General features: G+C 39.2%; 1 protein-coding gene across 4 annotated transcripts in view; it reads right to left on the reverse strand.

The window, feature by feature from the left end:
• Positions 1-10,451, reverse strand: part of matcap2 (microtubule associated tyrosine carboxypeptidase 2) — a 61,987-nt gene extending 51,536 nt beyond the window's left edge. The window contains exons 1-2 of one of the 4 annotated variants that reach the window (XM_073024047.1): positions 10,316-10,451; positions 10,061-10,160 (exon numbers count right to left, since the gene is read on the reverse strand). In XM_073024047.1, the coding sequence (XP_072880148.1) occupies positions 10,061-10,085 (25 nt within the window). In that variant the 5' untranslated portion in view covers positions 10,086-10,160; positions 10,316-10,451. Of the gene's footprint in view, positions 1-10,060; positions 10,161-10,284 lie in introns of all 4 variants that reach the window. The other 3 variants (XM_073024045.1, XM_073024046.1, XM_073024048.1) reach the window with 3 other exon arrangements.
• Between the last annotated feature and the right edge of the window lie 4,279 nt (positions 10,452-14,730).

Genomic DNA, 14,730 nt, shown 5'->3' on the forward strand with positions numbered 1-14,730 from the left:
AAGCACTAAAACATATTTTAACCCTATTTTGTAATGAGGCTGGTTCTGCCTATTAGATATCCAGTGGGATAGATCAGTATGGAAAAATTTCTCCTTCCAACTTAGCTTAATGACAGGATGAAGAGGTCAATACTCCCCAATGCCATTAGGCTTTACAATTCTACCGCCAGGACTTAAGAACTTTTTAAAAGCTATTATTAATGCTTTTTGAGATAGTGATCTAGATGCATATCATATTTTTTACTGAGTTAAGTATTGTATGTAATTAGTTTTGCTACAACAAGTGTATTAAAAGTGTACAAAAGTTGAATTTCCCCATGGGGATGAATAAAGTATCTATCTATCTATCTAATGATAGTGCACTTCTCAAAGACCTAGTGGATTTTAAATTGTATTAAACATACTCTTTTAATGCAAATTGTTGCTAAACCAGTTTGTTTAAAATATAGAACATTCCTAAACATACAAAGTTTAGGAATGCCTTAGATTCCTAATATGGGAATTATTATATATTAAAAATAAGAACATCTAATAATTTCTATACAGGGAATAGTAGTATGGCAATCAATAGGCCAGTATCCTATTGGGCTACATCAATATCTGGAGACCAGTTACAACCATACAAGGAAAATAAAAAGATCTATAAAATAATTAATATAGAAGACAACCAATTGATACATATTTGCACATCATACATGTTTGTAAAGTATATATAAAAGTGTGCAGTCAGCTTGACTCAAAAGAACAAAGTAAATAGATAAATAAAAAGTTCTGTGCATTTGCAATGGTAAAGTTTTCAACTGAAAAAGATCACAGGAGCATGGACCGGCTTATTCAGTTGGTCTGCAATTCAATTATTTAGTGGCTGGTAGTGCAGCCTAGTCTGCCTGTTGTATGCTCTAATTACTCTAATAACTAAGATTACCAATGTCTCAGATAATGCATCAACTTTGTTCTGAACCAACAAAATATAGTTTCACAATGCCTATCATACCATGTGTCTGGATAATTATCTTATATTTTTCCAGTTTTGGTGTCTCTATTCAATTACTATAGAATTTCAATCCTACTATCCTAATTTTGTTTCTGAAGAGCTGGAATTTGATTTCAGGATCTGGAGTGCCTTTCACATCTCACCCAAATACTCCTTTTTGCACCAGGAAGCTCCTTCTGCCATTGAGCCATCCTTCCCCTTGTCACATCTGTTATATCTATTGCAATACATAATAATAAAAACTATAAAGTATAGGTGTATATAAAAGTTAATTAAGTAGTGCAAAAAGAGGAATAAAAAAGTGAGGTAGTGTTCATGGATTCATTGTCCATTCAGAAATATGATGGCAATGGGGAAGAAGCTGTTCCTGAAACGTTGAGTGTGTGTCTTCAAGCTGCTGTACTTCCTCCTACAGTAGATGGTGGCAATGAGAAGAGGGTGTGTCCAGGTTGATGGGGTCCTCAATGATGGATGCTGTCTTTTTGAGGCATCACCTTTTGAAGGTGTTTTGTATGCTGGGGATGCCGGTGCCTATGATGGAGCTGGCTAAGATAACTTCCTGCAGCTTTTCCTGATCCTGTGCAGTGGCCCCTCTATACCAGATGGTGAAGCAACCAGTTAGGATGCTCCCCACAGTACATCTGTAGAAATTTGTGAGGGTCTTAGGTGACAAACCAATTTGCCTAAAACTCTGAATGAAATATAGCCACTGCCATGCCTTCAATGTAATTGCATCAATATATTGGATTTGAGATAGATCCACAGAGATGCTGACACATAGGAACTTGAAACCGCTCACACTTTTCACTTCTGATCCCTTGTTGATTCCCCTTCTTGAAGCCCACAACCAATTCTTTGGTCTTACTGAAGTCAAGTGCAAGGTTGTTGCTGCAACACCACTCAACCAGCTGATCGTCTTGTTCCTGTTGGCCTCCCCATCACCATCTGAGATTATGGCAACAGTAGTTGTGTCATCAGCAAATTTATAGTTGGCACTTGAGCTAACCGCCCAATTGTGGGCATAGAGAGAGTAGAGCAGTGAGCTAAGCACACATCCCTGAGGTGCTCCAGTGTTTACTGCCAACAAGAAGGAGATGTTATTTACAATCCGCACAGATTGTGGTCTCCTGATGAAAAAATCAAGGCTCCAGTTGCTGAGGGAAGTACAGAGACTCAGGATTTGGAGCTTGTTGATTAGAACTGAGGGTACGGTTGTGTTGAACACGGAGCTGTAGTCAATAAACAGCAGCCTGACGTAGATATTGCTATAATTATTACCTAGGTATTGAGAGTTAAGACAAAGTAAATGCAAGCAGGCTTTTTCCACAGAGGTTGGGCAAGACTAGAACTGAAGTTGTTAAGGGTGAAAGGTGAAATATACAAGATGATCCTGAGGTGGAACTTCTTTCTTCAGAGGATGGTGAAAGTGTGGAACAAGTTGCCAGCCGAAGTGCTGAATGCAGGTTCCATTTCAACATTCAAGAGAAATTTGGATAAGATCGGAGGGGGATGGAAGGCTATGGTTCATGTATGGGCCAATGGGACTAGGAAGACTAATAGTTGGCATGGACGAGGACGACTGAAGGGCTAGTTTCTGTGCTATAGTGGTCAATATCTCTATCCAAATTGAAGTGAATGTCAAGCTCTTGCTAATAAACATCCTTTATTTAGAAGGAAGGTCAAGCAGCACAAAATAATTGAGCATACACAATGCATTAAGGAATTCTTATGGTGATAGCCTTTTGCTGGGATAACTGACCTTCAATAGCCACAATAATCTTCCTTTGTTCTAGTTAAGACTCTTAATTGCTTCCTTAATTCCCCCCCGGCTTCTATTTTACTAAGGCTCCTTGATAACATATTTATTCAAGAGAAGATTCTAGATACTTCACTCTTTTTGTACTCAGTAGCCAGACTCTATTGAGAATGGGGGTGTTAATGGAACCTTCTTTGTACTTGTTTAATAGTCCATGAACACTCATGAATGGACATAACAAGACCTTAGAGCAGGGGTTCCCAACCTGGGGTCCACGGGCCCTTTGCTTAATGGTATTGATCCATGGCAGAAAAAAGGTTGTGAATCCCTGCCTTAGAGCTTTGATCTGATTAACAGCACAGCATTCACAAACCGCTACCCAAGTACAGAATAGAATTAATTCACAGAATTTATGCAAAAAAGGTAAATAAACTATTTCTCGAAGCATGAAGCTCCACTTCAATGCCACCCCTCCCCAGCAATATTGGGTTTGCCTGTACGTGCCAAAGCTTATGTCATAACTTCATTCAGTTAGACCCCCATTGCTTATATCCCGTGTTATGTGGCAATGTAATAATGGGATTACAGCTCAACAATGACCAGAGATGATTATTTCAAACAATACTGACAATGTCCAATGTGTCTCTGACCAGGGTCAAGTAGGACTATGTCTCATGCTGGTTCTCTGGCTCTGATCCTATCTAGGAGTGGTGTCCAGCATGATTCAATTAGCTCATTTAACAGTACTGCTTCTAAGCCATTAACCGTGTCACACATTGAAGTCTGCCACTGCAGTACTCCTGAGTATTTGATGTTTTTCCACATCGAGGACCACTGATTCTTCATCTGAACAAACTAATGGATTATAATTGAAGGATTTTCCATTTGCCTACAATTTCCTTCAGTCAATTTTGACGATGCCTAAAACTATGCTTCTTTATTTTAGTAATTTACATCATAGTGCCACCAGGTTTGATAGGTCGGTTTGCCAGTGGAACAAGAGTATCCAGGAACCATGATGGAGGAAACTGGAATGCTGCTCGAAAGAAAATGTACGACGCTGCAGGGTGTTGTCTGCTTAATTATAGAATTTCCCCAATGATAGGTCATGAAGACAACTGTGCAGGGCTGAATGTGTAGTATTGTTTGTCAGTTCCAGGTCTATGTTTATCCTGCATGGTCCATCCAACTTTATTCTCATTACATTTTTATGCAGCAATTTGATACATCTGAATGCTTGCTAGTTAATTTATGACAGCACTTAAGAATCAACTGCAGTGTTTTGTGCCTGGATTCTCAAATTAGCTTACCTACTGGCTAGGGAAAGACTATGTGTGCTTTATGAAATGAAATATATTAACCTTTTAAAGCAAGGGTCCCCAACCTTTTTTATGCGATGGACCCTTATCATTAACCAAGAAGTATGTGAACCCCAGGTTGGGAACCGCTGTGTTAAAATTTAGGCAATTCTTGAACAGCAAAGAAATAGGGACTCAGCCTATCAGATCAATACAACTTAAAGTATCTAGTCTAATCCTACTTCCAATGACCCTTCAGTCGCTACTTTTTTCTATTTCACTAGCTTTTCAAACCAAACTCCAAATATTGTTTCTTTTCAAAAAATAAAAGGCCCACTCTAAAAACTAAGTCAGATCAAATAGAAAAACATAAATATTTTCATGATTGTTACTCTCCACCATCTACCTGAAACCTTAATTCTCCCCCTCTCTAGGGGTACTGTTTGACCTGCTGAGTGTTTCAAGCATTAGTTTGGCCATCTGAAGTAAAACAAAACAGATTTTTTTGCTTAAGTTCCATCTTGATGTTAAATGAGAGTTCTCTTAACTCCAAGTATTGAATTCTAGTTCTAATTTCTCAAACAAGGCGAGACACTTCAAACATCCATCCTGTCAAAACTTATCAAAAATCCAAAAGTTAATGATATCCTCTCTTCCAAAATCTGTTAGAAACAAGCCCAACTTGTACACCCTTTCTTTGTAAGTCAATGTACGCAATCCAGAAATTAATCTATTACGCTTCCTTAGATAATGATCTAAGGATCATTATTGGATCTCTGTATTCATAATATGTGAGATCTGGATGAAAATACAGTTGGTCTGATTAGCAAGTTTACAGATGACACAAAAAGATGCAGAAAATGCAAATAGTATGGAAGGTTGTCAAAGGATACAGGAGGATATAAATCAATTAGAAATTTGGGCTGAGAAATGGCAAATATAACCCAGACAGGAGCAAGGTTGATGCATTTTGAGAGATAGGTGCAAGGGATAAGTGTACAGAAAAATGGCAGGGTCCTTAAGAGGAATGAGGTAGAGGGGGATCTTGGGGTGATCATCCATAAAGCCCTGGAAGTGTTAACCTAAGGGATAGGTGGTGTGTATTTAATACTTCGATAATATTTGTATAATATTATATTTATTTGATCAAGCATTCTTGTTTGTTTGAATAATTCATTATGGGCTATATGTATAAATATGTGAATTGCATACGCCATCACACTACCTTGCGATATGCGTGTGACTCAGTTAAAGTAAACTCGAAGTTAGACTCACATTTCAGAGTCCCCTGTCATCCTTTGAATCTGTTTAATGTTTTAAAGTTATAAAACACAACACTAAGAATGAGGTACATTTTAAAACAAACCCAAAGCAGCTACAAACCTGTTGAAGTGTAAAGAGACATTCGAGGCAAAAAAAAAACACAGCAAGGAATGCTGAGTGAAAAGAAATATAGCCCAGCATATACAGAGACTGCCGAGTTAAAAAAAGGCAGAAAATGGAAGAAATCACAGGTTCATAAAGGGTGATTACTGGGTGATAATAAAAAAAAACAAGAATGGCTGGCTACATCAGAAAAGTTGATGTATGTGATGACTGGAATATGTATACTGAGCTTTTTCAACTGTATTTTGAAGCAAATGAAATAGCCAATGAGAAACAAGTACCAATTTTGCTAAGTGCAGGGGTTAAAGGCATGCAATGTGCTTTGAAGTTTCTGACTGCTCCAACCAAACCAGAGAAGCATTCAGAACCACAGACATTATTGTGTGCAGAATGCTGTAAGTTTCATAGGCAGAATCATAAAGAAGGGGAGTCTATTTGTGGCTGAACTGAAGCAATTATTTGAGCATTGTCAGTTCTGTAATGGGTGTAATGATGCATAAAGAGATCAGTTAGTTAGTGGAATCTTACAAGAAAGCACATTTTTTTTAAAAAAACAGCTTCTAATTGAAGTACAACTTACATTCAAAAGAGCAGTTCAAGTTGCTGTATCAATGGAAACAGGAGGATGAGACACAACTGAGTTGTAGTTTGGGATGAAAGTGAGCATGATCAAAATTGCAATGTCCAAAAAGAAATCAGCCTGGCTGAATAAATTGTGTTAGCATTGTGGCAGAGGCTCACATACACCAAACAAATGCTGGTTTAAAGATAAATTTTGCAGAAAATGCAACGAAGTAGGACACATACAAAGAAGGTGTTCGGCAGATAAAAATAAATAGATTGCACAGGGAAGAGAAAGAAGCTAAAAAGTCAAGTTGTAGTTTCAAAAAGAGCACTAATCTGCATGTTGTTGATGAAAATTATGATAATGATGAAAGTGACAGAGGAACCTTGAGATTTACAATGTGAAAGTTAACAATATATAAGCAATGTGGCTTGCACCAGAAGTGAATGGCAAGTTAATTAAAATGGAATTAGACACTGGCTCGGCTGTTTAAGTTGGTCCACAAAATTAGTTTAAACAGCATTTCAAAGTAACTAAACTGAAGTCCGTAGGTATCTAACTAAGAATTTACACTGGAGAAAAGATAACTCCTGTGGGAATGACATTCACAACGGTGAAATACAACAACCAAAAAGACACATTGAGCTCATATGTAGAAAAAAAACTTGAGGACCAGCATTACTGGGGCATGAGTCACTAAGACAACTACAACTTGACTGGAGATCTATCCACAACTTGCACACCACATCCCCTGCAATGAAGCCATCTGAAAGCAAATTCAGAAAGGTACTAGATGATGCCACAAACGTTTCCAAGCTGTATACCATGAATGGACAAACAGGTGTTGGTGCCTCTGTTTAGAAAGCACATTGGACCAAGGAAGGACCATACTGTTTAAAGGAATCGTGAAAGTGTCCGACAACCACAGTTTTTGTAAAGCAGCATATCTGAGAAAGCTTCTGATATGCTGATCAGGCAGCTACTTGCAAAATGTGTCTTAGTTTAAGGAGATTCAGAAAAGCTGCAAGAAACAGAATGAAATCTGCATGCATTAAGGCTATTGCAAGAATTTCAAGTGAGAGACATTAAGCTGCTTGTAAAAGTAGATGTCAAGACCAGTGTCCAGCTGGAGGAATGGAAGGCCAAAAAGAAAGGAGTCAATTGAGATATGAAAATAGATGATGTTGTGGATGAAGACACCAAAAAGAGAGCAATAGAAGTATGGAATGCTCCAGTGAGATAAATGCACTTTCCCAAGATCAAAATGCACAAACTAGAAGAAAAAGGAAAAAGAAAGCTGTCAGAACCACTTTCCTGCAGTCTCAGAGTCAACTTCTACAACCACCACAGAGGAGGCTCCAGAACCTGAGAATTTTTCCCCACAGACACAAGTCTCACCTGCCAAGCAGAGTGATCCCCCGGTCAGGAAAAACATTATTCAACAAGAGTAAGAAACCTGCTATCATGATTAAATCTTTAGGCCTGAATGGGACAATTTAAAACTTACTATGCTGCGGATGTTTGTATATGTTAGTTATATTATATAATATACCGTGCATATAGTTGAGATGCATTCTCTATTGAGTTGGGAGTTTTTAGCTAAGCAGGGAAGAGTGTTGTGCATTTAATATTTCACTAATACTTGAGTTATCTTTTACATGTGCGTACATACATGTTTGATTGAATATTATTATTGTAGTCCATTATGGGTTATATGTATAAATATGTAAATTGCATTGTCATTACACTACCACGTGATAAAACCTTGTTCAAGCCAAATTTGGAGTTCTATGCAGTTATGGCCACCACACTACAGGAAAGGTGTCAAGGCTTTAGGAAAGAGTACAGAAGCAGTTTACCAGGATATTGTCTGTATGGTGAGTAAAAATTAAAATACAAAATAATGGGGCTGAAAAAATACTCATCCCCTTTGTAATTTCTACACTATCTTTCTTCAGGTACAATATATCACCATACCAAATCATCCAAATTAATGATGTAGAAAATTGGAGGATCATCCATTTTCAATTAATTCATAAGAGTAAACACCCCCTCTATCTATAAGGTCCAACGGTATGGAAGATTTTCAACAGGCCAAACCAAAATGAAGACAAAAGAGCATTCATTGCAAGTCAGGGAAATGACAATAGAGAAGCACAAATCTGGGGAAAGGTACAAGACCATCTCAAAGGCACTGAACATACCTTGGAGCTCAGTACAGTCCATAGTGAAGAAGTGGAAATAATACGGGACCATTGCCTAGGTCAGGCCACCCCTCTAAACTACATCATCAGAGAAGAACGGCACTTGTATGATAGGCTACTGTGAACCCAACAGTCACTCTGAGTGAGCTGCAGAAGCCAGTGGCTGCAACTGGAGATGAAGTTCATGGCTCCACAATCTCTAAGGCCTTGCACAAACAGGGCATTTACAGAAGAGTGGCAAGGAAGAAGCCCTGGCTAAAGTAAAGTTTAATAACCTTGCCCATAAATACTTTGCAAAGTACCACTTTGAAGATACCAAAGATGTGGAAGGAGGTCTTGTGGTTGGATGAGACTAGAGTGGAACTTTTTGGCCTCAACACTAAGCGGTATGTGTGGCATAAATCTTACACTGCGAATCCATCAGGTAACACCATTGCTACTGTATTAAATATGGTGGAGGTAGCATCATGCTACACTGATGCTTTTCAGTAGCAGGGACTGGAAATCTGGTCAAGATTGATGGGAAGATGAATGCTGCTAAATGCAGAGAGATCCTGGATAAGAACCTGCTAGCCTCTGTCATAAAGCTTAAACTGGGGAGGAATTTTCTCTTTCAGCAGGCCAACCCAAAGCACACTGCCAGAGCAACCATCAAGTAGATTCAAATAAAGAAAATGGATATTCTAGAGTGGCCCAGTCAGAGTCCTGAACTTAACCCAATCAAGCACCTCTGTCAAGATCTTAAGATTGCTGTCTACCACCACTCCCCAACTAGAGCAATTTCACAAGGAGGAATGGGCAAATCTTGCTCTATCATGTTGTGCAAAACTAATACTTCTTCAAAAAGACTACTGGATATAATAGCTGGGAGAGGTGGTTTAATTAAGTATGAAGCAAAGGGGGATGAATACTTCAGAAGTGCTGACATTATAGTTTTTGAATTTTTAGTTTTTCATGCTTTACAATTTCCTTTCTTTTGGGGGAGGTTACTGTGAAAAAGGAGCATGTGATTCACAAATAAAAATTCTCTAATTGATCAAAATCCGTGGTTATGATACTCATTGACATGAACAAAAAGATTGGGGGCCGAATACTTTTACAAGACACTATCTGATACATATAATATGTCCTATACACAGTATTTTTCGCCAAGATTATGAGAATTTTCTACTCAATTCACACTAAACAGTATTGTGGTTCTTGGAAACTTCAAGACCAAAGGCAGTGAAACGATAAAACTTTCCTACTTTTAGTATTTTTAGAAAAATAAATAAATCAAACATAACACTATTGTTAAACTGCAGATGAAATATTGTTTTCATCTGCAGTTTTAACAAGTGTAATGTTTTACTTTTTAAATACATAATCGCGAAGCACAGCAAATAACATAAATGAGCAAAAAAAAAACACTTTTTCAAATGTTAGAACAATATCCCTTTAAAGCACCATCTTGTTAATAACGGAACCACTTTATTATGCGACTCACATCTCAACTGATCATTGGGGGTAAATGGGTCCGCACCGTGGGTGACAGCGATGTCGTAGCGCTCAGCATGTAAAGGTGCATATTACATATATACTGTACCACAATTTAAAACTAGACTGACGGGGGAAAAAATGCTACTGCAAACTCAAACACTAATAGCCGTCCTCAATGGAACGGCTGAAACCAATGATAAAATGTTGATCCACCGCACCATTGAAAACTGCAATGCGACGGATGTCTTTCTTTAACTGTCCAAATTAGTGAGGGGGGGGGGGAAAGACACTGAATAACCCAGCAAGACCCCCCCCCCCCCTCAAGATTAATAACTAAACATTTTCCCTCCCATCCCCAGTACAGGAAGTGACACGTACCGGTTACTCGGATTGATTCCAACATGCCTGGCAACCGTAACTGGTGAGTGGAAGACGGACTTGAAGCAGCAGACGAAACTGTTCGGATTCTTTGCTCACACTGGCGGAGAAAGATACATAAACAGAAATGAATAGTGCGCGCACAATAAAAATAGAGCAACAGCGTCCCCGACTCGATCAATCGTCGTCAAATGCATGGTGCGGGATTGCAATTTGCACGCAACTCTAGCACTTTAAGGTTTAAAACCTCCAAACCGTGTCCCGGTGGCCTGTGTGTTTCGCCCCACTTAGTTGCGCAGGATTGCCGCAGTCTCCAGCTGCCCCATAACGCGCGCCCCCGACTCTCAGTCCGTCATTCTCACGTTCCTCTCTCCGGTGTCCCGCCGTCGTTCCCAAGGTAACCTAATTATTGCGTCATATTTCGATGTTCTGTGACGTCGTAACTTGAAAGCGCGTTGTGCATTCCGCTTTGTGATGAGATCTAATATTTGCTCCGTGCATCCAAAGTTTTGATTCAAATACAAAATGTTTGGAAACACTTACTCTCCAGAGACTTGAAGGCAATTCACGCAAGGGGCAGGGTGCTCATTTTAGCTTAAAATCAAAATTTAGAGTTCATTCGGAAATTAATGCTTCAATGATAAATAATAATAAATAATTGTACCGAATCTATAAATCAATACATGATTTCAGCAGAATATAAACATTTGAGATCAGACTACATTGTTTAAAAGAGTCTGAAGGATGGTAAATAACACAATAATCTGCCAAGCAAGTTAATAGAGGTAGAAGCAACAGAGATGTTTAAAATGCAGTTGGGTGCCCAGTATGGGCAACTTACTGATTTGCAGGGAACTACTTAACATGAAATCAAGAATATCGTGGGAAACTATTTCCTTTAGTGACATATATGTAGTAAATGCACAGCTGGAGTACTAGTAAAAATGGCTACTTACATCTCTGACTTTCGCTGTGATATTTGCAGGATCTACTGGCATATTAGAGTCCTCCATGATCACTGTATTTCCAAGCGGATCACAAGCTTGTCATAAGATTTGGAGGCTTGCATGCCTCAATGACTCAGAGAGCTCTGTTGGCTGAAGTCAGGGCTTTGTGCTTCTGCTCTTGGTAAGGTCACCCATGGCAAACAGGTCAAAAGGCCAGAGTGGTCCACTCTGTTACTAAACTGTTACTCAGTTGTTACTAAAACAGCAATGAACAATTTCTGTCTCCACTGTTTTCTTCACAATGTGCTGGTCAAGATTTATTTCTCAATCAACATTACCACGTTCATTCAACCAAACTAAACATTGTTTCTGGTTATTCACTGTAAAATAATATCAAATCATAATAAAAATATCAGAAATACGCAGCAGAGCAGGCAGCATCTAGAAGCAGAGATAATGTTTCAGGTGAGATACAAAACATTAAAATCTAAATAAAAGGGAATTCTGGAAATACCAAACACTTTAAGCCTCATATACAGACAGAGAATCTTAATCAATGTTACAAGTTGATTTCTTTCATCAAAAATGTCACATTCTGGGAAAAATTAGGAAGGCTGATATAAATAAATTATTAAATTCAGTATTTGGCCCTGTTTATTTGGAAGATGAGGTGTTGTCCCTGGAGCTTACTTGAGGCTTCATTAGAGAAAGGTAAGAAGCTAAAATCAGAAAAGTCAAGAACAGAAGAGGGATGGAATTATGTATCAGCATTTGTAGTGTTTATATTTTATAGATCCAGCAATGTGTAGTTTCTTCTTTCCTCTTTCTTAGTCAACTCCTCATATTCATATACCGTCCAGGCAGATCAACCCTCCTGGCCAGTATATTCTACCACTTCCATGATTCATTCTCCCTAAGCACCCTATCACAGGTGTTCCCTTAGTTCTCTTGGCTCTTCACTCTTCTCTGCAATTTAAAACTTCTGAATTTTTAAAGGCATTGACCTGAAAGTATATTAATGCCCCTAAACTGCGGAATATCCCCAACATTATTTATGCTCTAATTGCAAATTTCCAGCATAACTCCAGTTTTTTTACTTTTAATTTTAGATCAAAGCCGGGCTGGTTCTGACCATTTCCTGAAATGTTGACTTTGTTTCTTTCTCCACATAGTATCTCCTATTATGTCATTTTTATATAATATTTATGAGTAGTTATTTAGCTTTTCTTAATTTCATCTTCTCCAGTCTGATCTTAAAGTTAGTTCCTAAAGTTGTCATAGCCGGGGGTGGGGGGTAGTTTGGGGTATACCCCACTACCTATTAAATGCTCCCAATGGAATGTGTCTCAAATAGCTGCTGATAACCAAGTTCAGTTCCTGGCCTTCACGTATGGCTTAGCTACTAAGCCCAGCGGTACAGTTTCTACTCACAGCAGAATGGAAGGTGGGTTAAAACCAGTTGCTCAAAGCAGATGGGGCTCATCAGCTATGGTTGGCTTTCATCTAGGAAAAGGAGAACTCTGATCTCAAACCTCAGTTGCCTTACAGCTATACCCACTCAAAGAGAAGGCTTCAGGGGTAAACCCTGAGGAAAAATCTGGGTTTAAACCCCTAAGGTAGACCTACATTGAATTCAACGCTGACTGGCAATTCATGCATTACTGCTGGTCCTAAACTCTGCCGTTCCATTGGATTCATCTGCTGCGTGGAGAGGGGTGTTTGCTGCATAGGCAACAGCTTGCTCTCCATGTTGTACTACCCTGCCTGCATACTGGCTTGCATGTAGACGGCTAGGATTCAACATCCATGGTTAACCCTGACCAATGGAGAGCTTTGGAATTCATCTTTTTTTCCTCGTCTCACCATAACACACATTCCATAAGATATAAGAGCAGATTTAGGCCATTTAGGCCATCAAGTCTGCTTTGCCGTTTCATCATGGCTGGTCCGTTGCCATCTGAAAGATTCAAAGTACATTTATTATCAAAGTATGTATGCAGTATATAACCCCAAAATTATTCTTCTCCACAGACAGCCACAAAACAAACCATGGAACCCCAGTTTCCTACCTTCTCCCTTAAACCTTTCATGCCCTGACTAATCAAGAACTTGTTAAGCGCCCCCTTAAAGGCAGCCGATGACCTGGCCTCCACAACCAACTGTGGCAAGGAATTCCACAGATTAACCACACTCTGGCGAAACAAATTCCCCCTTGTCTTATTCTAAATGGATGCTGCTTTATTCTAAGGCTGTGCCTTCTGGTCCTAGACTCCCACACCATAGCAAACATCCTCTCTCCACCTTTCAAAATAAAATAGGTTTAAATGAAATCTTTTCTCATTCTTCTAAATTCCAGTGAGTAAAGGCCCAGATAATAAGCTATTCATTCTCAGAATCATTCTCGAGAACCTCCTCTGCATTCCCTTCAATGTCAGCACATCCTTTCTTAAATAAAGGTCCTGAAACTGCTCACAACACTCCAAGAGAGGCCTCACCAGTGCCTTATAAAGTCTTAGCATTACATCCTTGTGTTCATATTCTAGTCCTCTTGAAATTAACGCCAACATTACATTTGCCTGTCTCACCACTGACTCGACCTGCAAGTTAACCTTTAGGGAATTCTGCTTGAGGTCTCCCAAGTCCCTTTGCACCTCATATTTTTGAATTTTCTCTTGTCTAGAAAATAGTCTGTGCTTTTATTCCTTCTACCAAAGTACATGACCATGCACTTCTCAATACTATATTCTATTTGCCACTTCTTTGCCCATTCTCCTAATCTGTCCAAGTCCTTCTGCAGCCTCCCTGTTTCCTCAAAACTACCTGCCCCTCCACCTACCTTCATGTCATCTGCAAACTTGGCGACAGAGCCATCAATTCTGTCATCCAAATAATTGACAAACAACGTAAAAAGAAGTGATCTAAACACTGACCCCTGTGAAACACTACTAAACACTACTAGTCACTGGCAGCCAATCAGAAAAGATCCCTTTATCCCTAATCTTTGCCTCTTGCCAATCAACCAATGCTCTATCTATGCTAGCATCTTTCTTGTAATATCCTGGACTTGCAGCTTGTATAGCAGCCTCATGAGCAACACCTTAGCAAAGGGCTTCTGAAAATCTAAGAAAACAACATCAACTGAATCTCCTTTGTCTATCATCCATGTTACTTTCTCAAAGAATTCCAACAGATTTGTCAGGCAAGTTCTCTCTTGAGGGAACCATGCTGATTATGGCCTTTTTTAAATCATGTTCCTCCAAGTACTCTTCAACTACATCCTTAACAATCGAATCCAACATCTTCCCAACCACTGAGATCAGGATAACTGGCCTATAATTTCCTTTCTTCTGTCTCCCTCCCTTCTTGAAGAGTGGAGTGACATTTGCACTTTTCCTGTCCTCTGGAAGCATTCCAGAATCTAATGATTCTTTAAAGATCATTATTAATGCCTCCATAATCTCTCCAGCTACCTCTTTCGGAACCCAGGAGTGTAGTCCAGCTGGTCCAGGTGGCCTTTCTACCTTCAGAACTTTCAGTTTCCCAAGTATATTCCCCCTAGTAATAGCAACTGCACTTGCTTCTGCCCCCGACACTCTCGAACTTCCAGCATAGTGTCGTCCACAGTGAAGACTGTTTTAAAGTACTTATTCAGTTTGTCTGCCATTTCCTCGTCCCCCATTACTACCTCTCCAGCAAGATTATCCAGTGATCCAATATCTACTC

Source organism: Hemitrygon akajei, chromosome 20, assembly GCF_048418815.1.
Source record: "Hemitrygon akajei chromosome 20, sHemAka1.3, whole genome shotgun sequence".
NCBI classification, from domain to species: domain Eukaryota; kingdom Metazoa; phylum Chordata; class Chondrichthyes; order Myliobatiformes; family Dasyatidae; genus Hemitrygon; species Hemitrygon akajei.